Source organism: Stegostoma tigrinum, chromosome 25, assembly GCF_030684315.1.
Source record: "Stegostoma tigrinum isolate sSteTig4 chromosome 25, sSteTig4.hap1, whole genome shotgun sequence".
Lineage (NCBI taxonomy): Eukaryota > Metazoa > Chordata > Chondrichthyes > Orectolobiformes > Stegostomatidae > Stegostoma > Stegostoma tigrinum.
Genome location: NC_081378.1, coordinates 15035876 through 15062316, shown reverse-complemented (window position 1 = coordinate 15062316; position 26441 = coordinate 15035876). Strand labels below are relative to the sequence as shown.

Sequence of the window (26441 nt, the reverse complement as noted above, 5' to 3'; positions counted from 1 at the left end):
GCGCTTGTCCTATCATCAAGCCAACAGATAAAAAGCATTAAAACCACTCCAAACTTAGTGGTAATGACATCATAGTACATATTCTTGATAGTCCAGTAGATACATATTCAAGCTCATTGCTTTATGCAATTACACATTCACTGACTATCCATATCTCTGGAACTACTAAAACATGAAAGCTATTTGGTATACTTTAGAAATATATCTCGCTCATATTTACTTACAGACTCCATGTGGCATACTTTGTGTGAGGGTTTTGCAAGCAATCATGCCATTGTAGGAATCATATTTTGTCAGTTTAAGGTTGAAATTTGAAGAGTGAGTGCGTACAAAAATTTCAGTTAACCTGTGTCAGTAAGCAATTTTATCTGTTTTTTCTATAGAAATCTAACATATAAAATAAATTACAACCTGTTCAACTCAAGTAATTGATACACAGCCAATATTTTGTAAAAGAATATCTTACTATAAGTTAGCCAGTGCAACAAATTACCACGTAGCTGAGCAGATATCGTTTTGAAAATCTGGGATGAAAATATAATTTGGTGAAGACCCTGAATTCAAGGGTTGGGGTACAGTTAAAGTCACTGGACTAATAATCCTGGATTAATGTCCTGTGAGCATGGGTTCAAATCACACCACAGTAGATGTGAAACTTTAACTGAACAAATATCTGGGATTTAAAAGCTAACCTAATAGCAACCATGTCACCTTGTTGATTGTTGTAAGGCTCTTACTCCTCAGAGGGAACCTCCAATAGTCAGGGAGGGGCAGGAAGAGTGGAAGCGAGGTGGAGGTCCCAGCCACCTCTGGAGTGTCCTGAGTAAGAGACTTCAAAGGAGGTTGTTTCTTTTGTTGTTGGGCGCTTCCTGGCACTGCCTTGTGTTCTAAGGAAGGGATACCTAAAGTGCTCGCCAGGATTCCCATTTTTGTCATCATAACTTTGGTCTTGAGGCCCAGAGTCTGGGCCATGGACTGCAAGTGTGTCTGCACCTCACCAGTAGATCCTGAGGGAGCTGGGCCAAATCTCCACAGCATCTGCCAACCTGGCGATGAGGGCAGCTAGACAATCACATGACTTACTGCTTGCTGCAGCTTCACTGCTATATTGTAGGTCACTGCCTCCTATATATGTCAGCTGCTTCTGTTCCTCCTAGTACATGAGGATGAAGTCCTCAAATGCAGACACCACAGACTCTTCTCCTGCTTGGGGCTGAAATGGTGCCTGGTCTTCAACAAACCTCCGAGCATTAGCAATCTAGGCCATTTCTACTTCAGTCAGCTGCAGAGTTGTAATATTGACATGCTCACCAGATTGTGATCTCATACTTTTTTATGTTAAAGTTTCCCACCAAATTGTCAATATCTGAGCTGATGGGATGGAAGATGCAGCCTTGCTTCCTCTATGGCCTCTGAATTCTCACCCTCAGAGGTCAAGGAAGTAACTTCTGTGGTGAAATGGCCGGCTCCCCTAGGAGTGGTGGAGATGCTGGTGGATACTGCAAGCTAGAAGAATCATGGCCAGTGATTAGGAGGAATAACCAATGAATGACACTGTGGCTTTACTATAAGAGTTGCAGTGGAATGAAGAGCTGATAGGACATGGATGATTTGGCACCTCTGCAAGAGTGGTCTATTCTTGCTGTGCAAGGGGCATCCTTCAGTTCTCCTTGACATCTAACTTTGGGAACCCCTCCACCTGTACGGACTCTCTCTGCCCAGTTATTGGCTATTTTTTTCAGAAATGAGAGAAAGGGGTGGATTCAGTGAGATAACAGTGGGTGACACATCTGTTAGAGTTGGTGTATGTGGAAGAAAGGTGAAGTGTCCTAAGTGAGTGCATGTGTGCAGACTGCATGCAGAGTTAGTAATGTGGGAGGTTTGGGGTGGGTCTGGGTGGGGTGTTGGTCAGTATGAGCGAGGGTACATGTTGCCTCACAACGTGTGAGTGGTGAACCATGAACCTTGGTGGGAATAGGGTGCACAGCAAAGATAAAGATAAAGTGACCATGAGGTAGCAGAGGGAGAAGGGTGGCACTTACCCTGGTGTAGGGGAGAAGGTCATTGATCTTCTTGTGGCATTGTTAGCCATTCCTCCAGATCATGAAGACGGCACTGACATGGGTGGTGACCTCAGACCAGGTTGACCTCTGCTTCGCTATCTAGGAATCGTAGTGCCATTTTCCCCTTCTATGACATCTTTTGGAAACATCCATAACTGAGCAGGGAAGCTTCATAATGCCACTGCTCATCCAGGTTCATAGCCGTTTTTTAAAGACTGAGGATGTGCAAGGCCTGCCAGTCTTTTTGTAGACATCTGCTGACTGGCAAATTGTTCCTGGAGTAGCAAGGGGTAAGATGGGGCTAGAATCGGACGCAAGGGTGTGACAGAGACAGACTAGGTAGTTAATGAGGCAAATTTGACAATATGCAGCAAGAAATCTTGCTAGGCCTCATGTCAGAAATCCCTCTACAAAACTTGACACAACTCACACCAAAAAAACATAAGATTCTGTCGAATGACACAGAGAGGGGCCTTCAGGCTGAGGAAAGACAAATTGAGAAACTGAGAGAGACTTTCTTCCCCAGCTCTGTGGTGAAAACACCCAAAGTTTGAAGAAACCCAGTCATCCTCTCACACCAATGCTGTAAGCTGTGCCTTTTTAACTTGTAACTAAGAGAATTTGTAGTGTACCAATTACTCTGTGCTTACTGTGAAGAAGTGAATAAACTTGAGGAAAGGAGATTGAAAAATAGAAGATCCTGGCAAGCAAAAGGATCATCTGTGAAGCATGTAGTTTGGTGCTATTGAATTGTGTTCCCCAGTTTTATTTTCCATCAACTCTTAAAATCAATATCTTTTTATTCATGTGCGTGTGTATGTGTCTGTCTGTCTGTCTGGCTTTTAAAAGGGAATTAGACTTCACTAGCACAGCCACATATTGACAGTTCATGGTTGTTTAACAGTGATTAGAATTGATTTATTTGTAGTAAATAATAGTTCTCGTTAAGTACAGGAGGAAGAATTCTGCCCATAATATTTAAAGAATGTTCACTCTGTACATTTCTTGTTGTTTAGATGCTTATAAATTAGTATTCAAAACCTGAAAATAAATGAACACTGTCCAAGCAAGTTAAGCATGTAAAAGTTACAGCACATTTTATACAAGTAAACTGATGTCACATAACACATTTTAAACAACTATTTTACCACAGATCTATAAAGTTGCATTTCATGATGTGAGCTTTACTTGATCCTATCAGTATACTTACTTGATCCAGTCAGTATATAATTAAAAATAGTTTTAAGGAATTATTCAATTTACCTTATCAGCTGATTTCACTTTCTTAAGATCCAGCTCAGTCAGTTTCTGCACCATGTAAAGAATCCAGTATAAATAATCTGGGTGTTCCTATCAGGAAAATCAAAGCAAGTTAGAAAGAACTAGCTTTTTAATAATTTCATTGAAAAATACTTCAATTGACTGAATGCACAGCCATGTGTTTGCCATATGGGATCCTTTAATGCCTCAATTTCTACCTTTGAATATTTTTTTGGGAAGGATGATTGAAAAAGTTTCATTTGATCATGGGAAAGAAATGACACATTCACAGCAAAATTGTTTTGGTTGCTGCCGAGTGATCCTGGTGGGAAGTGAATGTTCTATAAGTATTAGAGGAAAAAGAAACAGGCTTGGCTGGGATGTTTTTAGAGCATGATAATTTACTGACATTCTTAACTGATGGTCATTCATTAAAAGGTTGCTAGTCGGAACAGATAGAAGAGTTGATTAACATTTGTGGAGTAGGAATATGGGTGCAATGGGGTGTTGGAGGCACCTAATTTGAACAGTCATGTGGCTTCCAAAGGAAGCTTTTCTGTTGAATTCCATCTTATTTTCCTGAAACATATGCACATCTCTTCCAAACCCATCTATAAAACTTCCCACCTGCTTTCCAGTACCTGTATTGGGTTCCACAGAAGATTCAAAACCCGTAGAAGTCCAAGGTTTTGCAAGTGTTTAATTTCATTCAGTTCTCTGACCTGACAATAAAACATAAGTCAATACAACCAATAAGGACATTTTAAAATATCTTTATATGGCACTGGACGTCTTAACAAACTATCAATACTTCACTGTTCACTGTAAGCATTCATCAGCAACTGTAGGTTAAGAAAATGTCAAACCAATTTTATTGGTGGCAATTTAACAGAAGAATGGTCTGATCCTCCCTAAGTCACTGAGAAATTACAGGAAGAGGTGCAAACTGATTGAACATTACATCAAGGGCTGGATTTTTGCTGAGGCTGATGCAGAAAGATTCCGAGTGATAACCTAACCCTGATGATAAGCAAATAAAACTTCTGATTTTGATTGAGGTGATGGATTAATTGATGAGGAGTCAGGATTGGCATTCAATTAGTGATTGCAGCCTGACTGGAGATGGAACATCAGGTATGCAAGTCATATTCTGGTCTGACTCATTTGCACGTGGTTTAAAAAAAAAGAAAGCATCTGAATTTTCAAATTAGTCAGGGCACAGAGACATGTTAGTAGAGAACAGAGGGAATGTCAGTGTAATTAAAATGTCATTGCTCCCGTACCCCAGTTCCGACCCCAACCTTATGAAAACGAGCAGGGTGAGGATCAGAAGTGGGACATCATCATGTAGGATGTTGGTGTCTTACTTTTGTTGCTGGCCTTTATTCTGACCCAATCCTGCCAAACGAATATCTGGACACCAACTGTTGCAGAAAAGTGCAATAAAATGGTAATGTGATATTAGAAGGGGAATCAAAAAGTAACTATAGTTCCAAGATTATATGTTTAAAAGGATATTAGGGAATGTAATCAGGAGAGTTGTATGATGGAGTCACTAGATAGATGGGTTCACTAGAATGACCTTTGGGATGAGAGGGTGGCTCTATGATGAAACGTTGAGTCATTTAGAATATTTATAAAAGTGTGAAGTGATTCATTTTGGAAGGTTGAATTTGAATGCAGAATACAGGATAAATGGGCAGGATTCTTGGCAGTGTGGAGGAACGGAGGGATCTTGAGGTCCACGCCCATAGATCCCGCAAAGTTGCGACCCAAGTTGATAGGGATGTAGACAAGGTGTATAGTGTGTTGGGATTCATTGGCAGGGGAATTGAATTTAAGAGCTGCGAGGTTATGCTGCAACTCTAAGAAACGCTGGTTAGACTACACTTGGAATATTGTGTTCAGTTCTGATCACCTCATTATAGGAAAGATGTGGAAGCTTTAGAGAGGGTGCAGAAGAGATTCACCAGGATGCTGCCTGGACTGGAGGGCAGGTCTTATGAGGAAAGGTTGAGGGAGTTGGGGCTTTTTTCATTGGAGCGAAGAAAAAGAGGTGACTTGATAGAGGTATACAAGGTTGAGAGGCTACAATAGAGTGGATAGTCAAACTTTTTCCCAGGGCAGAAATGACTACTACGAGGGGGCATACTTTTAAGGTGACTGAAGGAAGGTATACGGGAGATATCAGAGGTAGGTTCTTCATACAGAGAATGGTGGGTGCGTGGAATGCTCTGCCGGCAGTGGTAGTGGAGTCAGATACTTTAGAGGCTTTTAAGTGACTCTTGAGTAGGCACATGGTGGATAGTAAAATGTAGGGTATGCAGGGTAGTTTGATCTTAGTAGGATAATAGGTTGGCACAACGTCGTGGGCCAAAGAGCCCGTTCTGCGCTGTACTGTTCTATGTTCTGTTGTATCTCACTGAATCAAGGAAGATTATAGGTGGACAGAAACATAGAGTTAAGGCAATGATCAAGAATGATCGTGTTAAATGGCAGAGCAGGGTAAGTGGCCATATGGTTCACTCCTACTCTTATTTCCTATGTTTCAATGCTTGAAGTTCACTTTTGGTTATCAACAAGACTAATAATTGAAAGATTCCCCTTACTAAAAGATTCCACATCAAACTCCAGGAAAAAGCATGCAGATTTTTCAGACTGGAAGCTAAAGGTTAATGTTTTTTTCCTAACACCTCAATTTAAGTTAAAATCTTGAATACTGTATAAGGAATGTTTTTCAGTACTGTCAAGCGAGTGTTTTGACATTACTGGCAATATGTTTCTACTGTGTGTTTCTAATTTTTTAAAGGCACATTATTTGTAATTAGTTTAGTCTATTATATTTTATCTTCATTTCTTTTACTTAATAACTGCTAGTTTTATTATTACAACCAAATCTCTAATACTCTATGCCAAGTTTTCAGTAAGAGATCAACTCATTAAAACCAAAAAAAAAAACTATCTAGCCAGATTCCAGATTGGGAACTGGTTGGGATTCCAGCTTGTCCCATAATAACATCAGCTGGGATCATATTACAAGGGATGTAATCTCGAAATAAAAGGCATGCCATTAAGACTGAGATGAAGAGGGCTTTCTTCATGCAGAAGAAAAGTGAGGTTTTGGAATCACAATTTAAATAACCCTCTTCTTTTCTGTTTTTCATACCAAAGTGTATAACTTCGCAGTTAGCCATGTTGTGCTATATCTGCCATGTGTTTGCCCACTCACTTGAAGTGTTTAAATCACCCTTGCCTCCTCCCCACAATTCTCAATACTGCCCAGTTTTGTGTCATGAACTCACTCAGAAATGTTGCATCTGGTTCCCTCCTTCAAGTCATTTATATATGTTATGAATCATTGGTCCCCAAGCATTGATACTTGTCATACTCCACCAGATACTCCCTGCCACTCAGAAAAGAACCATTTATTCCTGCTTTCTGATTCCAGTCTGCCAACCCATTATTGATCCACATTATTCCCTATCTCATGTGGCTTAATTTTTTCCACTAACTTCTTATGAGGGACCTTATCAAAAGCCTTTTGAAAAATCCAAATAACACATCCATTGTTCTCTCTTACCTATTCTACTTGTTACATCCTCAAAAAAAACTCCATCCTATTTACCAAGCTATTAGGTCAGTTACAATGTACCTATTTTAAACACATTTTCATTCTGTAGGTACCATGAAAGGAACTCATTCACTGGCCAGATTGTAGTGGAATTCAGTAAACCTTGAATTTGTCACATATATTGCATACCATGCGTAGGTTCATACCTGATTGTTCTGCAGATTGATTGTTTCCAGAAGGTCATGGTCTGCCAAACCTCTCAAAGATTCTATTTTATTGTTTGACAAATCAAGCTTGCGCAGACATTTCAGTTTTTCCAGTCCCTTCACATCTGTGATCTTGTTACCTTGCTGTGAATAAATTATAAATGTAAGAGAGAAAACTATTTCACACCCGGAGATAATTTGTTGTTGATAATTTCAGGGGAGAATAGAAAATCAAGTTTCCTTTTATGTGAGATAACAAGGTGTAGAGCTGGATGAACACGGCCGGCCAAGCGGCATCAGAGGAGCAGGAAAGCTGACGTTTCGGGCATAGGCCCTTCTTCAGAAACTGAAGGGTCATTTCCAAAGAAGGGTCTAGGCCTGGAATGTCAGCTTTCCTGCTCCTCTGATGCTGCTTGGCCTGCTGTGTTCATCTAGCTCTACACTTGTTATCTCAGATCCTCCAACATCTGCAGTTCCTATTATCCCTTCCTTTTATATACGTATTTTTGCGACTTATCAGGTACTCAGTTGCACAGTTACATTTAGCATTATTTTTAAACATCATAGCAATACTAAGAAACCAAAAAATGTTTTTAAAAAAAGCAACAATTAGCTCAATTCTTTTTCAATCTGATACATCACTATCTAATTTATGATTAGGTTCTTGATGGAGCAGAGGAACAGTCGAATCTGTGTGTGAATATATGATTGCAATTAAATACACGAATAATCAGATATTAAAAAAGCAAACTGAATCCCTAGTTTCCAATCTGTAGGCATTGATTATAAAAGTAAAAAGATACTGCTGACCATGTTAAGATCTTAAACAAACAATGCACTGAGTGTTGATTGGAGATGTTAAATTTAGGAAGGCTTGGAAGGGAATTGAGCAGGTGCAAGAGGTTCAGAGATACTACTAGAAATGTTCTGAAAATAAATTGTTAGGATGAAAGATTTGGGAAGTCAAAAATGAAAACAGAAAATTCTGTAAATTTTCAGCAGCTCTGTCAGCTTTCTGCTTTAATGTCAGATTTCCAGCAACTGTAATCTTTTTTTCTTTTGAGAAGTCAGTGCATTTTTTCACTGAAGCTTGAAGGTTAATGATAAACTGAAAGACGCCTTCCGAATTTCAAGGTAGCTATAAATAAAGTCAATACTACATATGGTTTCACTGTGCGACATTGTAATGAGGAAGATCAAATTCAAAATAAGCACAACAAGAATTGACTAAATTGTCTTTACAGTTAAAACATGAAACTTCATGATAAACTTGAGTCCAGGATTTGTTCTTATAGAATTAGACTGCTGCTTGAAAAAGAGTAATATTGAAAAGGAGTAAAACAGGCAGGGGAGTGGAAGATCTGGTTGCTCACATGGAGAAAACATCAGCACGGAGCTGATAAGCCAAAAGGCCTGTTTCTGCACCATATTAATCTATGATGCTGAAATTCTGAATGATAAGATGTGTCACTAATGGTTCATGAATAAGCTAATTAGCACAGCATTCCAATGATTTTAAAAGGTTGATAGTGCAAAAAGTTTGCTGACAGCTATGCCTTTCCTACATATCCATGCTCACAAAACAGAATATATCTAAAGTCCCATTGCAAAAAACACGTGATTAACAATACCTATGAAACCACTCAGCATAAAAAAGGACAATTACCTGGCAAATACTCAGGATGAGTACTTACCTGTCACTGTATCACTGTATCAAGGCTCATCTGAGTCTTTATTTAACAGCATTTACTGCAGTAAACATATAGCAATTTGTGGCAGCTTTCCGAAGGCTGTTTAACACAATGCCATTTCCAATGAAAAAATTTGAATGTAAAATGGGTTTTTACAGCACTTGAGATTTGCCACAGGGCTCCATGGGCTTGAAAACTTTTGATTGACAGCTGAGCTTCCAACATATTGAATGTAGTAACAAGAAGCAAATCATCTGAAAGTGATCATGACAGTTGTACCTTCTTTATTTTTTAAATAAAACTTTTATCAAGGAATTAATAATACATTAAATCCTTACATAACATTTTTCTTTTCCAATAATATTTCTCATACCAGATGGTACTTCACATTTAATATATATGGGTGGTACTTAATATTTCCACCAGCCTGGGAGGTGGAGAGGGTGTGGGATTTAATAATGCCACCAGCACGACAGACAGCATCTTTTAGCTTTCTGACTCCCATCAGTTAGTCTGAGGTGGGTAAAGTGGGATTTGCCTCACCACGTCTAGGTCAATGGAGGTCCTGAAGTGGCTATGCCCACCTCCATGGAAAAATCATAGTATAGAGAATAGTCATTTAAGTTATGGGAATCAAAAAGGCTCCAAACACTGCAACACTTCATAATTTATGGATGCATGCATAACTCATGGTAATAATAATAATAACCACAACAACCACAACCCAGACTTACTGACATTGTATGTCCCATCCGTATTAAAAAATTGAGATCAAAAATGTTACCTCAGATTTTGGGGAACTGACTTCACAGAAATATCATGAATGATCAGTAGTTGTAAGTATTGCACTTCATTTATTTACACAAGGCACATTTGGCACTGATAGAGAGAAAAGGAATGGATGGCCGTGCACAATAAAAAATAATGGATAATTAAGCAAACAATACATATTGGTTCAAGGGTTAGATCTGTCCCATACAATCCCACGGAATTGAAGGATGTGGTGAGGATGACACATGGAAAAAAATATTGACTTTTCGAGAACAATGGTCTTGACCTATTCCCTTTTTTATTTTCTCAAATTTTTAGTTTTGTTAATAATACTTATTACTTTCACTATGTACTTTGTGACCTCTCCCAGCCAACCTTTGGAACATCTGAAATGTCGGGAACAACAGGCAGTGCTCTAAAACTTACTCCTTATTCCTCTAGGCAAGAGACAAAGTGAAAGAAATAAGAAACAAAGCTAAATAAATTCATGACTTACGAGGCAAAGGAACTTAATTGGCAAGTTGTCCAAACCACAAACTTTCGAAAGTTTATTTTCTGCTAGGCGGAGGTAGCTGAGACTTTTACAGTTCCTCAAGCCTTCAATTGTTTGGATTTGATTATCTGTGAACCAGCAATTACTCAAAGAAAAACACAGCAGATATAATGAACAATTTAAATCCCCCAAAAAATTTGCAACTAAGTAAATCCTGCAGTCCACTTAATTTTCTTTCTCAACTCACACTGCAGATCAGCGGAACTGTAGGCTTTGGAATTATGATATTCAGCTATTGTAAGTGGGATTTCTTTCCACAGAGAACAGAGAAAATTTTCTTCATTTATATCTTTCCCACATTTCATTACAATCCACTGAATTTGCTAGACTAACCACTTTTTGGATGTTGTGGATATCGTGCTTCAGTATATAGCCATATGTTTTAGTGGCATAGCAACATTTCTCTTTGCTCCAAACCAACCCTGCCAACACTGAAATATTTTGTTGAAGAGTCATTAAGCTAAAATGGTAACTCTGTTTCACTGTCCGAAGATGCTGACACCTGTTGAGAGTTGCCAGCATTTTCTGATTTCATTTTCTTCAACAATAACATTTGGCCAATTGCCTTTTTCCTCCTGCATCTGCTTATTCAAGTATCTAATTTTCTACCTTTATTCCAGCCTTTCTTTGGCAGTTACCCATTCCCTAAATGGCATCTAAGCCAATGACCCTAAAATGTCTTCCTTATTTTCGTAAGCCTCTGAATTGAACACTTTTTCAAATTTAGTGTCTTAAACATACACCATAATTGTTCCCAACTTCTTCCCTGATATTGGTCTCTAGTACTCACTTAGCATCACCCTACTTATAAATTCCATCCTCACACGATGGAGTTTTCTTAAATTCCCTGTCATTCAGATTTATAACTGGAATGAGGAGACAATCTATTAATAATTGAAAAATAATTAAATATTTCAAGAAAAGAATTATTCTTACTATTTTTTTGCAAATGCGTAAACATGTAAAGGATACTGTCCAAATTCAATTTAAAGAGGAACTGATAGTCTGATAGATCATTCATATTAGATATCTGGTTGTGGGAAAAATCTACTTCCTGCAATGTAAAAAAAAGACAGTCAGTATGTCTTAAATATAACTTGGTGCTGTCCATTTCCTAAAACAGCATCAGTTCAAACAATTTCAGGACACCAAAGCTTAATCATGGCTTGAAATGGCAAAAAGATATTTAATAAACATGGAGAATGTATAATTTTACAGTATTCCTATTTAACAATTGCAAAATTCTAATGAAATGAGAACAGGAAATGCTCAATTAAAAATAAAATGAACAAGAGTTAAGAAATAAAAACAATAAGTGCTAGAAAACCTCATCAGGTCTGGCAGCATCTGTGAAGAAGGAAACAGTGTTAACATTTGAGTCCAGTATGACTCTTATTTCAAAGAAAGTCATATCGGGCTCAAAATATTAACTCTGTTTCTCTCTCCACAGATGCTGCCACACTTGCTGAATTTCTCCAGAAGTTTCTGTTTTTATTTCAGATTTTCCAGCATCCACAGCATTTTGCTTTTATAAGAGTTAAGAAATGCTTCTTGAACAGTAAGCGTACTGAGAACACCATGGCAACTTTTGAAAAAGATGACTGTTCTCAGTTCTGTTCTATTCTGCACCCATTCCTTCATCATTTTTTTAAATTATATGAGCAAGATTATCAAATTCCAAGCCCAAAATAATGAAATTTTAAAGTTCTACTATTCTTGGTTTGAAACTTTATTATTGCTGCAGTTATATTGGACTGAAGGATAGGAATTGGATTAAAGCTGTACTCCTTCAAGCACTCTTCTGGTGTCATTAGGCTTTAACATCATTCTTTAAAGTTCAATATTCTAAAGTACAAAATAATCAGAGCTTGCTACTCAGACAATGTTACCAATTCAGATGTGCATATCAGAAAATCAAATGTTCTGTCCACTATTTCTAAATATGTACATCTGGTTCTTGAAGCTCCTTGAGGTTAAGCTAACACAAACATAAACTCTGTCAAACAAATATATTAATGTATCTTAAGATTACTTTCCATACTTATATAAAAGTAGTACTCTGATAAATTAACAACACATAATCAATACTTTCCTTATCTAATTCATTCATACCTCCTTTGTTTTACATTATTTATCTTGCCTCAATCCTTGCATAGAATCTTGTCCCAAACTGAACATTGAGTAAGTAAGACTTTAATTTGTTTGAAAGCCACTCAATGAATTACCTTTATATTTTTGGGTAGTTTTAGATCAGCCAGTGAGTTCAATTCATTGTGTGAGGCATCCAGCTGCAGCAGGTAGGGCATGCAACTAATGCAATGCAAATCTATAAATCATAAAAGTAATGTTCAATTGCAACTGAGAAGTCAAGCTACTTGAATAATAATGTTCACAATTAACTGAAATGCAATATATTAAAATACATTTCATTGGGGCTTATTTTGTTTTATTGTGGTTTACTTTCAAATTTCCTGAAAATGAAAGCTGATCTTGTCAAAATGTATCTAAGCCATAGTTTAATTGTGTAATGATGCTGTCACTTTAAACAGGTTATTTTGTCCTTGGCTATTTTGAAGTGTAAAGGCAGAGGTAACAAAGAGTCTAGGGAATAACAGTTTAACACAGTGGCCAGTTCGCCAGTACTTTTTTTAGCTGTAGCAGTCACAGATGTTTTGAGTACCACAAGGGTTGCAAGCTTCAATAAAGGATTCCTAACTGACTTTCTCTGAAATCTCTCTCTGGATGTTGTTCCCTTCTGCTTGTAAGAATCTTTGTTTGAATTTACCTTTTTGCCAAGTGTATTTCTGGGATGTTATTATATTGGAACAATTAATTAGTTAGGGGAAGGCGAGAGCCTAGTGGTATTATTGCTGGACTACTAATTCAGAAACCCAGACAATGTTCTGGGGACCAGGGTTCAAATCCCACCATGGCAGATGGTGGAATTTGAATTCAATAAAATATCTGGAATTGGCAGTCTAATGACGACCATGAATCCATTGCCAATTGTTGGAAAAACCCATCTGGTTCACTAATGTCCTTTAGGGAAGGAAACTGCCATCTTTACCTGGTCTGGCCTACATGTGACTCTGGACCCACAGCAACGTGGTTGACTCATAACTACCCTCTCGGCAATTAGGGATGGGCAATAAATGCTTCCTAGCCAGCAACACCCTCAGCCTGTGAATGAATGAAAAAAGTTGCTGTATTGGGTTGATTAGGTTTTCTAAGAGTGAAGTTACTCTAAATTCTGCTTTCTTTTGTTCTGTTTCAACGGTAGCGTTTAAATAAATTTTGTTTTGCTTAAAGCCAAGTGGTTTAACCAGTTGCAACACACGCGTCACATGTGCCTTTAAAATAAAAAAAGTTAGGGTTCAGGCTACCTTCTTAAAATGATTTGATGGAGTCTGGCTTAGTCTGGTCCATAACAATTGTAAAACTTATAGTTCAAAGCACAGTAATCAGTTTCAGAATATTAAGTAACACTCTTGACAATTTGTTCTTCAGTTTCATTAATACATAGGTCATGGAAAAAAAAAATTTTTAAATCCTTTTTTTCTATAAAATATAAATGTCTTTCAGTAACTAATGGACCAAAGGAAAACGTGGAAGTGAGATGGGAAGGAGCAAAAAAATGTAGTTTCTACTTGCTTGACTGCACCTGATATTTTGAAATCACACCGGTAGTTGGTGTAATATTAACTGTAGAATGTTAGCAAATCTAAACCCAGAAATTCATTTCTATAACATTTGAGTTGTTGCTTCCATTTTTTTTCTGCATTTTAATTTTTTTATTACAGATGTTTAATTATTTACCAATGCTTATTAGAGAAATGGCCCTTTCTCCTCAGTATCATTTACATATTTTAAACGTTTTCACTAATTTCATGAACAGGTAGTTTAATGCACAAGTATGAGTTAAAATCCCACCTTGGTTGGTTAGGTACTTGAATTCAGATTTTTAAGTGGTAATAATGGTAAAAGTGACCACAAAACTATTACACTGGCATCTGTTGGCCCTTATTTCAAACAGGCTGGAGTACAACAGAAGGGAAGTTTTACTACATCTATGCAAAATGCAATTAAGTCCACATCTGGAGTAACATGAACACTTTTGGTCCCCTTATTTAAGTAAAGATATTATTTCATTGGAGACATTGCCCTGGTCTGGCCTACATGTGACTCCAGACCAGGTTTGCCTGGATGATGATTTTATGGTAAAAATAAAAGGCTACCTGGGTGAGTATATACGAGGATCAAGTAATCAGTCAGAATTGGAGTTTTGTGATGTAACAGTCATAACTCAAGACTGACTGGTATAAGTATATGCTAGGATTTTATCTAACCAACATTTTAGCCTCTAGTGTTTAACAAGTTATGCCTTGTTTCCACTGCTTCACTAGCCCATTCTTCAATGGCTACGCTATAATCCACTGATAAACAATACTCAGCTCTCAATGTGCAGTGGCAGCTTATCATCAGACATTCTATCCCTGACAATATGAAATTCCCCGTGAGTCATATACCACACGTCAGAAGACCTACTAGAATATTATTAGAGGTGATACTGCATTATTGTTAGAGGTCAACTTACCACTTACGTTCACAGTGAATCTAGGATACAGTATTAGGTTGGTGTAGGTTAATGACTTCACTGTGTTCCTGCAAATTTTTTTTTGATCCATTGTGAAAATACTTCCAGTATACTAATCTAAATATTTATACCTCTTAGTTTATTATAAGGGAGTTCCAACTTCTGGAGGTGAATGTAATCATAAAGAATAGAGATGTCACGTAGTTTGCAATTCTGAAAAACAGAAAAGAGGACTTAATTGCACAGAAACACTGGATAAGGTGAAATAATAATGCACTCATATCTCAGAAAAAACTGATCTGAAATCTAACCCTTGTAAGCTTTGTCAGGATTTGTCTAACAATTTTCCCAGGTTTTTAATTTTAGCTTGGTATACCTCCTTCACTCAGATTTACAGCTATGCCAGATGTGACTAAATCAGTTGTCAGGTCTCCTTTGGAACCAGGATAAAGGGGTACAGGGCCACCTGAATCCATCTGACATTCAGTGACAGCTCGTTCCGCTGCTGTTTTTAGAAGCCTGGAATCAACCAGCACATTTACTCCTACTGTTAACAAATCATTTTCAAAAGGTTATTTGCTGAGGATGTGAATAGATGGAAAATGGAATAGACCAGTACAGATGGGAAAAATTGGGCAAAATTACACTAATATCACTAATGCATGATTGAATTGTTTCCAATTTATCTGGTATTTGTTCAGATTGCATTTCTCATTATTGAGAATAATATAATAGAACACCAACTATTGAACCACAGAATGATTGCAGCATAGAAGGAAGCTACTGCTCCTGTTATGTTTGTGCTGGCTATCTGAAACAAACAATTCACCTAATGTCATTCCGCTGCCTTCTCCTTGCAGAGCTGCAGATCTTCCTTTACTGATAATAATCCAATTCTCTCTTGAATCCTTCAAATGTAGTTGCCTCCATTACACTCTTAGGTCTGATTTTATGCACAGAAAAGAGAGCATCTGAAACTTAGATAAAATAGCACTCGTGTCAAATTCAAAAGTCCCATCCTGAACCTGGATCCCAACTGATTTCACAGTAGGTCACACATTGTACACGTAAGTTTCATGGTCACAACTCTACATACAAAACTGAAGCTAATTTCAGACTAATCTGATGAATGGGAATATCATTTTTTATTTATGTCATGGAACACGAGCGTCGCTGGCTAGACCTTTATTTATTGCTCAGAGGGCAGTCAAGAGTTGACCATATTGCTGTAGGTCTGATGTTACACACAGGCCAGGCCAAGTAAGGATCATAGATTTACTTCCCTAAAAGATATTATTGAACCAGACGGGTTCTCACAACATTTGACAATGGTTACATGGTTGCTATTAGTTATTTATTAATTCCAATTTTGTTACTGAATTCAAATTTCACCATCTGCCATGGCAAGATTCAATTCCATGTCACAAGAACCTAGTCTAGTGACATTACCACTACATCATTGCTTCCTTCCAATCTGCTTCACATATTAGACCCAGTAGGAGTATATATAAACTTACTGGAATTCTTTGGAGAGGATGTACCCTTTTGGAAAAGTAAAATATCCTTTTCTGGTTATGGCCCAGGACATCTTTGGGAGATGTCAAATGTCCTTTGGGATTGTTAAGCATAGACACGAATGTGCATAAAGAGTGAATAAATTCATTGAAACAATAAAGCAATTTGGAAAGGTAAAAGCATTTAAATCTCCCTCTCTTCAAAAATAGGAAGTCAAAACTATCTGCTTGTGGTCTCATTCTGTTTATGTACTCTGAGGAGCACCATTACAGGATTAGCACTGCATGAGTGATCTCACAATCTATCATTATCACAGTTGAGGGAAGTTTCTGATAAAATCTCACAAAGCAATGAATTAGGAAGCTATGTCATCATTGCACTCAGCTCTATGGGAAAGAAATTAAAGTGTTTTCGCTCCTCGACAATGCTGTATTTGTGAAATAAGCAAATTGACAATAATACAGTCTATGAGTTGAAAGGTGTCAGATGTATAAGGGTTGAGTGCCATGCTCATCTCGATCATGGTTATATTGCCATTCCTATGATCAGACTTGGCTTAAAGCAGATGGAACAGCTCTACGAGTGTCTCCTTGTTGAAACTGAGTCTGCAGAGCCTGCAAGAGCAATATCCTCTATCATGAGGGAACAATTCTGCAATTAAGAACGCAGTTCCTGACAAGTGAGAGACTTGGTGACCTTTAATGCAAGGTTAGCATACTGCAAATGCAATGCATAATGATGAAGAAAATTGCAAGTTCTTCCGTAAAGCAGTATTTATTAAAAGATTCACACCAGTAATGAAGAGATCCTGTGTGTAAATGTGCAATACCAGCAGTGATTTAAAATGCAACATTGCAAGGGATTGAAGTGAGCGAATGGATGTATTCACGCTTTTATGACCCAAATGAGAATTCAATAGCAGAAATTTCCAGCTCTGTTCTCTGGCTGAGATGAATGGATGAAAACAGATCTAAATACTCCCAGTGCCCTAAAAAGTGGTTATTAATCTGACTGGGCATTTGCAATGTCAGTATCCAAAGCACAATATCATGTTATCATAATCCCATGAGAAGTGGTAGTTTATGACTCAACAAATATTCAGTTCATCAATAGTTAGAATTCATATTTGGATACCATTAGCCAATAGCATTTTCAGTAACATCTTGCACTGCCAAACTTACAGGAAGGGAGAGATGAAGATAGGTCTGTTCTAATCCAGTTGCTGAATGTCTCAGGTTTGATAGACCTTTCGCTAGTACATCTTCTGTTAGTACACTATCAAATTCTTCCTGCAAAACAAGACTACTTGTTAAAAGTTTCAAGCATTTTCTTAACACACACTAAATAAAGCCATCTGTTCTAACAATTCACAAATAAATGCACCAGTCAATCTCAGCTGTGCTGTGATAGTGTTATGCTAAATGTGAATGTAAGACAGTCAAGAGAAAAGTATTCAAGGTGTCAGGTGTAGTGTACCAAAACAAAAGCTGAAAGAACCCATCTCAATGCATAAGCAGAATGGTACATTGCGAAATCTGCAAAATATAGTTTCCATTCATCTGGGGCAGCAGACATACTTTCCACAGTCCAAAAATATTTAGCATAGGCCAGCAAGGCATGAAAATTAGGAACTCACAATTGTGTATCAAACGTCTTACCAGCATGGGGAAACTGAGCCCATTGCTAACTTGTGGTAAATTTCACTTTTCATAGTCAAAACTTTCACTTCTATTATTCTCCTCGTCTTGCTAGTTCAATGGAAATGGCTTAAGTTTTCTTTTTAACTCAAGATGCATGTCCAGCTTATACTACATGCTGGGACACCGACTGATCAACAGGCTTAGGAACAGGTCTATCCCTTCAAGATCTTTTAATTTACAAATTTGATTGCTCAGTCATTTCAGGTACCGTGGCGTACAACAGGCTTGCTCAGCTCAGATTTTGAATTACTATCACCAAGCCATAACATAGCTCAAATCCATAGTTCAATTAGAACAGAGAACGTAGAATCCCTACAGCTTGGATGCAGGCCATTCAGCCCACCAAGTCTCCATTGACCCTGCAAACCACATTCCACCCAGACGCACACCCCTACCATCCCTGTACCCCTCATTTCTCATGGCTAATCCACCGAGCCTGCACATCCCTGGACACTATGGAAAATTTAGCATGGCCAATCCACCTGATCCATTTTTGGACTGTGGGAGGAAAACAGTGCACCCACAGGAAACCCAAGCAGACACCGGGAAAATGTGCAAACTCCACACAGTTGCCGGAGGGTAGAATCAAACCCAGGTCTCTGGTGTTGTGAGACAAGGTGCTAAACACTGAGCCACTGTGCTTACGTCATCTAATGTCATTCGATTTTCATTAATACACTGTTGGTTCCCAATTCTAATTCATGACAGAATTCCCTTGGAACAATTTACTGCAATGAAATGGAACTCAGTTCTGATAAAAGTAGAAAAATTGAAACATTAGCAACGAACTTAAGTGGGAAGCACTGATGGATGACTCAACCCAAACTCCACCTGAAATCTCCCGTAGTATATATGCCAGTCTTCAATCCATTTGATTCATTCCACTTGATACCAAAAAAAAGGCTGAAGACACTGGATACTTCAAAGACTATATGCCCGGATAAAATTCATATAATCGTACTGCAAACATTTGCACCAGAACTAGCCACACCCCTTGATAAGCTGTTCCAATACAACTATAACACCACAATGTTAACGGTAAATGTGTAAAGTTTCCTATGTCCTATGCAAAGAAAGCATGAAAAATCCAACCTGGCCAATTAATGTCCTATCAATCTACTCTCAATCACCAGTAAAGTGATGGAAGGGATCATTGACAGTGCTATTAACCAGTATTTGCAAAGGAATAACTTGCACATTGACATTCATTCTGGATTCTGCCAGGGTTACTTGGCTCCTAACTTCATTACAACTTTAGTTCAAAGAGTTCAAGCTGATCTCCAGAAGGAAACCAAGAATGATTACACCACAGCAACATTCGAACAAGTACAACATCAACAAGCCCCAGCAAAACCAGAGTTACTGGGAATCAGGGGAAAACTGTCTGTTGGTTGAAGTCATGCCTAATAGAACAGAAGACGATTGTGGTTGATAGAGGTCAATCAACTCAACCCCAGAAATTACAGCAGAAGTTCCTCAAGGTAGCCATTTTCTTACCAATCTGTTCAGATACATTATTACATCTCTCTGAAGCAGAGAGGACTTGAACCTGTGTTTTCTGGCTCATAGGTAAGGATGCTACCAGTGCAGCACAGAATAGTGTCCTAGGCCAAACCGTCTTTAGCTGCTTCATCATTGATCTTCCTTCCATCATAAAGGTCATAAATGATATATGTTGCCTGGTAGTTGCACCACGTTCAACATCATTCTCGACTGTCCAGATCTGAAGCAGCCAATGTCCATGGCAAGACCTGAACAACATCAAAACTTGGGCCAATAAGTGCCAAATAACATTTGCGCCACACAAGTGCCAGACATTTACTATCTCTAACAAGAGATAGTCTAACCACACTGAATCTCCCACTATCAACAAGCTGAGGCAACTAATGAACAAGTTCCATGTAGCTTGATACCTTTAAAAAAGTTAAATTTTAAAAATAAACTATCTCCTTAATATAATCAGAAATCTAGCCTCCACAGCCTCCTGTGGTAGAGGACTTGAGAGGTTTTCTATCACTTGAGTGATGAAATCTTTCCCCATCTGGGTCCTAAATGGTCTACCCATGGTTGGTAAGTTAAAAGCCAGAGGATATATCTGAAAATATCTCAGATACGCCCCCTAGTTCTTAACACACCAAAGGAGAACATGCAGAGATAATGGGAACTGCAGATGCTGGAGATTCCAAGATAATAAAATGTGAGGCTGGATGAACACAGCAGGCCAAGCAGCATCCCAGGAGCACAAAAGCTGACGTTTCGGGCCTAGACCCTTCATCAGAGACCCCATCAGATGAAGGGTCTAGGCCTGAAACGTCAGCTTTTGTGCTCCTGAGATGCTGCTTGGCCTGCTGTGTTCATCCAGCCTCACATTTCATTATCAAGGAGAACATGCACCCTGCATCTAGTCCGTCCAGTCCTGATGCTTGTATACAAGTTCTGGAATAAGACTACTGAGATGATTCTCTTTAGGGAGACTTTGGATGCCTGATTCTAACTTTTGTTAGAATGACTAAAATCCCTTTGGGTGGTGGGAGGGGAGGTTTATTCCAGTTACATTGGCTACAAACCTGCAACACCGTCTCCGCTGGGCTCTCGCATTCCTCCAAGCAACTGCTTTCGCTGCTGCTCAGGGCGCTGTCCAGCAGCTCCTGGTAGAAGTCTTCCACCACCCCATTGCTCTCCTCGTCCAGCAGCTCGTCCAGCAGCTCCTCGGCCAGTTCCTGCACAGCCTCCTCCAGAGCCTCGTCAGCGCACACCCGCACCATCTCCTCCAGCATCTGCCACATCATGTCCTCCTGCTCTTGCACGTCCTCTTCCTCCTCCACTGACTCGTCGAGCAGAATATCGCCCTCACTAATCGTCGCCGCCACCTCCATCATCTCGAACGACAAGAGCGCGTGAACCCTCTTCTCCCGGTTGCAAACAGCAAAGTTTATCCACTCTCAGCCCTCACTCCAACTACCGCCATCTTGTTGTCAAAGCGGTTACTAAGAGACGGTCGGCCCCGCGGTGCCTCATGGAAGTTGTGGACAGCCTGGAACTACAAGTCCCATAGAGCATCGCCGCTGCACATGCGCACACACTGTAACTTGGGAAGGATCCTTGAAGGAAGTCAAAAAGCCATTGCCGGTAAACAATGAGCAGGGAGAAGAAGCTACCTGTAAACATTTACTGCTAAAATAAAAGTAAAATACTGCAAACGCTGGAAATCTGAAATAAAAACAGAAAATGCTGCCAGCGCTTCCACAATCCTTTGTGGCGTTTGAATCTTGTTTCCTTCAGATTATAATTCTATCAAAATACTCCACGAGTTTTCACTGGTGAATTAAATCACCAGATATAATGGGAACTGCAGATGCTGGAGAATTCCAAGATAATAAAGTGTGGAGCTGGATGAACACAGCAGGCCAAGCAGCATCTCAGGAGCACAAAAGCTGACGTTTCAGGCCTAGACCCTTCATCAGAGAGGGGGATGGGGAGAGGGAACTGGAATAAATAGGTAGAGAGGGGGAGGTGGACTGAAGATGGAGAGGAAAGAAGATAGGTGGAGAGAGTATAGGTGGGGAGGTAGGGAGGGGATAGGTCAGTCCAGGGAAGACGGACAGGTCAAGGAGGTGGGATGAGGTTAGTAGGTAGGAAATGGAGGTGCGGCTTGAGGTGGGAGGAAGGGATGGGTGAGAGGAACATAGAACATAGAACAGTACAGCACAGAACAGGCCCTTCAGCCCACAATGTTGTGCCGACCATTGATCCTCATGTATGCACCCTCAAATTTCTGTGACCATATGCATGTTCAGCAGTCTCTTAAATGACCCCAATGACCTTGCTTCCACAACTGCTGCTGGCAATGCATTCCATGCTCTCACAACTCTCTGTGTAAAGAACCCACCTCTGACATCCACTCTATACTTTCCTCCAACCAGCTTAAAACTATGACCCCTCGTGCTAGCCATTTCTGCCCTGGGAAATAGTCTCTGGCTATCAACTCTATCTATGCCTCTCATTATCTTGTATACCTCAATTAGGTCCCTCTCCTCCTCCTTTTCTCCAATGAAAAGAGACCGAGCTCAGTCAACCTCTCTTCATAAGATAAACCCTCCAGTCCAGGCAGCATCCTGGTAAACTTCCTCTGAACCCTCTCCAAAGCATCCACATCTTTCCTATAATAGGGCGCCCAGAACTGGACGCAGTATTCCAAGTGCGGTCTAACCAAAGTTTTATAGAGCTGCAACAAGATCTCACGACTCTTAAACTCAATCCCCCTGTTAATGAAAGCCAAAACACCATATGCTTTCTTAACAACCCTGTCCACTTGGGTGGCCATTTTAAGGGATCTATGTATCTGCACACCAAGATCCCTCTGTTCCTCCACACTGCCAAGAATCCTATCCTTAATCCTGTACTCAGCTTTCAAATTCGACCTTCCAAAATGCATCACCTCGCATTTATCCAGGTTGAACTCCATCTGCCACCTCTCAGCCCATTTCTGCATCCTGTCAATGTCCCGCTGCAGCCTACAACAGCCCTTTATACTGTCAACGACACCTCCGACCTTTGTGTCGTCTGCAAACTTGCTGACGCATCCTTCAATCCCCTCATCCAAGTCATTAATAAAAATTACAAACAGTAGAGGCCCAAGGACAGAGCCCTGTGGAACCCCACTCACCACTGACTTCCAGGCAGAATATTTTCCTTCTACTACCACTCGTTGTCTTCTGTTGGCCAGCCAATTCTGTATCCAAGCAGCTAAGTTCCCCTGTATCCCATTCCTCCTGACCTTCTGAATGAGCCTACCATGGGGAACCTTATCAAATGCCTTACTGAAGTCCATATACACCACATCCACAGCTCGACCCTCATCAACTTTTCTAGTCACATCCTCAAAAAACTCGATAAGGTTTGTGAGGCATGACCTACCCCTCACAAAGCCGTGCTGACTGTATTCGATCAAGCCATGCTCTTCCAGATGGTCATAAATCCTATCCCTCAGAATCCTTTCTAACACCTTGCAGACGACAGACGTGAGACTTACTGGTCTGTAATTGCCGGGGATTTCCCTATTTCCTTTCTTGAAGAGAGGAATTACATTTGCCTCTCTCCAGTCCTCAGGTACAACTCCAGTGGAGAGCGAGGATGCAAAGATCTTCGCAAGTGGCGAAGCAATTGCATTTCTCGCTTCCCAAAGCAGCCGAGGACAAATCTGGTCCGGGCCTGGCGACTTGTCAATCTTAATGTTTGACAAAATTTTCAGCACATCAAGAACAGGTTAGGGAGGCAGAGACAGGTTGGACTGGTTTTGGGATGCAGTGGGTGGAGGGGAAGAGCTGGGCTGGTTGTGTGGTGCAGTGGGAGGAGAGGACGAACTGGGCTGGTTTTGGAATGCAGTTGGGGAAGGGGAGATTTTGAAGCTTGTGAAGCCCACATTGATACCATTGGGCTGCAGGGTTCCCAAGCGGAATATGAGTTGCTGTTCGTGCAACCTTTGGGTGGCATCATTGTGGCACTGCAGGAGGCTCATGATGGACATGTCATCTAGAGAATGGGAGGGGCAGATGTGGCAGAGGCGGAGGAATTGGGAATAGGGGATGGAATTTTTGCAGGAGGGTGGATGGGAGGAGTTGTATTCTAGGTAGCTGTGGGAGTCGGTGGGCTTGAAATGGACATCAGTTACAAGCTGGTTGCCTGAGTTGGAGACCGAGAGGTCCAGGAAGGTGAGGGATGTGCTGGAGAAGGCCCAGGTGAACTGAAGGTTGGGGTGGAAGGTGTTGGTGAAGTGGATGAACTGTTCGAGCTCCTCAGGGGAGCAAGAGGCGGCGCCGATACAGTCATCAATGTACCGGAGGAAGAGGTGGGGTTTGGGGCCTGTGTAGGTGCGGAAGAGAGACTGTTCCACATAACTTACAAAAAGGCAGGCATAGCTGGGGCCCATGCGGGTGCCCGTGGCCACCCGCTTTGTCTGTAGGAAGTGGGAGGAATGGAAAGAGAAGTTGAGGGTGAGGACGAGTTCGGCTAGGCGGATGAGGGTGTCAGTGGAGGGGGACTGGTCGGGCCTGTGGGACAGGAAGAAGCAGAGGGCTTTGAGGCCACTTGCATGAGGAATACAGGTATATAGGGACTGGACGTCCATGGTGAAAATGAGGTGTTGGGGGCCAGGGAATTGGAAGTTCTGGAGGAGGTGGAGGGTGTGGGTGGTGTCACGGGCGTAGGTAGGGAGTTCCTGGACCAAAGGGGAGAAAATGGAGTCCAGATAGGTGGAGATGAGTTCAGTGGGGCAGGAACAGGCTGACACAATGGGTCGACCAGGGCAGGCAGATTTGTGGATTTTGGGAAGGAGATAGAAACGGGCCGTGCGGGGTTGGGGAATAATAAGGTTGGAGGCTGTGGGTGGGAGGTCCCCTGAGGTGATGAGGTCATGAATGGTGTTGGAGATGATGGCTTGGTGCTCGAGGGTGGGGTCATGATCAAGGGGGCAGTAGGAAGAGGTGTCGGAGAGTTGGCGTTTGGCCTCGGCGATGTAGAGGTCAGTGCACCATACTACCACTGCTCCACCCTTGTCTGTGGGTTTGATGGTGAGGTTGGGGTTGGAGCAAAGGGTGTTGGAAGCGGGTGAAGGGGTCAGTGGAGGGACGGTTAGGTTGACTTGTGTTGGAAGCGGATGAAGGCACATGACCTTTTGTCCCAAGATGGACACTATCAATTGCCTTAGTCTCTCCATTCCAAAAATGTGTTAGTTAGATGAATTGGCCATGCTAAATTGCCCATGGTGTAGCTAGGTGGGTTAGCCATGCAAATTGCAGGGTTACAGGGATAGGTGGGGGTTGGGACTGGATAGGATGCTCTTCTGAGGGACGGTGTGGACCCTCTGGGCTGAATGGCCTGTTTCCACATGGTATGGGTTCTATGATAATGATGAACTGAACTCCCTCAACTGGAGTATTGTTCTAGTGAATTTCAGCACCTTTTGAAAGGCCTCAACAACCTTCCAAAAAGGGTAGTCTTTGTCACTTGACTCCCATTCTTTTGGAGAAGATGACAATTATACTTAGACAAGGGTATGTAGATGCAATTCTTTTTATTAAAAAAACACAATTTGAGAACTTGCCATTATTATACAATAGGCTTGAAGGCCTCCAATAACTCTTCTATAGAAGCATGCTGAGTGAATAATTTGTTAGTCAATGACTTGCATATACCCACTTAAGGTTAGAGATTTCTTTTTCTCTGCTATCTGCTTTAAATTGGCTATATCTTTGACTAGGCATTTTTAACTTGGATTTTTTGTGGAATATACATTATACCACAAAGATTGACAATCTATGATTAATATTGGTCTTGTTACTTATCACATTTCTTCCAAGATCTTAAATAAATACAACATCGTGTTAACAGCATCAACAAGAACTAGAATTTTCACGACTAATTTCACCACCTTTCTTATTTTCTTTGTCTCTTATGTCAAGAGACAATTCTTCCCATTTTCTTCAACAACAAATATCAGAAACACTCCTGCAGTGGAAAATCCGTCACTAAGATTTGCATGTGACATACATTAAAAATTATTCTTGCCATATTATCAGGATCGCTTAAAGATGAGAACTTCAACTTATGCTTCTTGGTTTCCAATTTTAAAAATAGTTTTATTCACACTCGAGATGTCCCGCTTTGGATTTTTCAGGACAACACATAAGTTCCAGCACATTAAACTTTATCTGGCCTGGCCTATGTAACTAATCAATTACAGACTCATAGAGTAATGCAGCATAAAAACAGGATCTTGCTGACCGTGGTTTCCACATTTGGTCCATATTCCTCTCAACCCAAGTACCTATCCAAATGTTTTTAAAGTGTTGCTATTGCACCTGCCTCAATCACTTTCTCTGGCAGCCTATTCCATATACACAGCACTCTCTGCATGAAGCATTTGCCCCTCAGGTTTTTCTTAAATCGAAACCCTCACACCTTAAACCTGTGCCCTTTGGTTTTCAATTCTCCATCTCTGGGAAAAAGACCATGTGCATTCATCCCATTCATGCCCCTCATGATTTGATACTTCTCAATCAGGTCACCCCTAATTCTCCTGTGTTCCAAGGAATAAAGTCCTATCCTGGCTAACCTCTCCCTATAACTCAGGCCAATTAGTCCAGGCAACATCCTTGTAAATCTTGTTTGCACACTTTCAAGTTTACCTATGTTTTTCCTATAATGAGGTGGCCAAAACTGTGCATAATACTTCAAGTGTGGCCTCACCAAGACTTATACATCTGTAACAATAACATTCCAACTCCTGTCCTCGATGCCTTGACCGATGAAGGCCAGCATGCTAAATGCCTTCTTCACCAAACACCAATAATTGCAATTTACCAAGTAAGGCTCCTGATGTAGAATTACATTTGACTTTGCTTAATTCCCAAATCCACATATTTGAACACTCCAGAGGCTTGACAGCTAAGTTTGAACTTGTCCATTTGATTGATGGTTCTTTTCCAAAGTCACTGGTGCTCCCCCCCATAACAAATC

The 26441-nt window shown here is 40.3% G+C and overlaps 1 protein-coding gene across 4 annotated transcripts in view; it reads right to left on the bottom strand.

The window, feature by feature from the left end:
- Positions 1-20902, bottom strand: part of lrguk (leucine-rich repeats and guanylate kinase domain containing) — a 110995-nt gene extending 90093 nt beyond the window's left edge. For all 4 annotated transcript variants that reach the window (XM_048553904.1, XM_048553905.1, XM_059654497.1 and 1 more), the window contains exons 1-9: positions 20492-20902; positions 17406-17513; positions 14841-14922; positions 12341-12441; positions 11088-11169; positions 10059-10183; positions 7101-7244; positions 3965-4045; positions 3327-3413 (exon numbers count right to left, since the gene is read on the bottom strand). In XM_048553904.1, coding sequence (XP_048409861.1) covers positions 3327-3413; positions 3965-4045; positions 7101-7244; positions 10059-10183; positions 11088-11169; positions 12341-12441; positions 14841-14922; positions 17406-17513; positions 20492-20803 — 1122 coding nt within the window. In that variant the 5' untranslated portion in view covers positions 20804-20902. The remainder of the gene's footprint in view (positions 1-3326; positions 3414-3964; positions 4046-7100; positions 7245-10058; positions 10184-11087; positions 11170-12340; positions 12442-14840; positions 14923-17405; positions 17514-20491) is intronic.
- Between the last annotated feature and the right edge of the window lie 5539 nt (positions 20903-26441).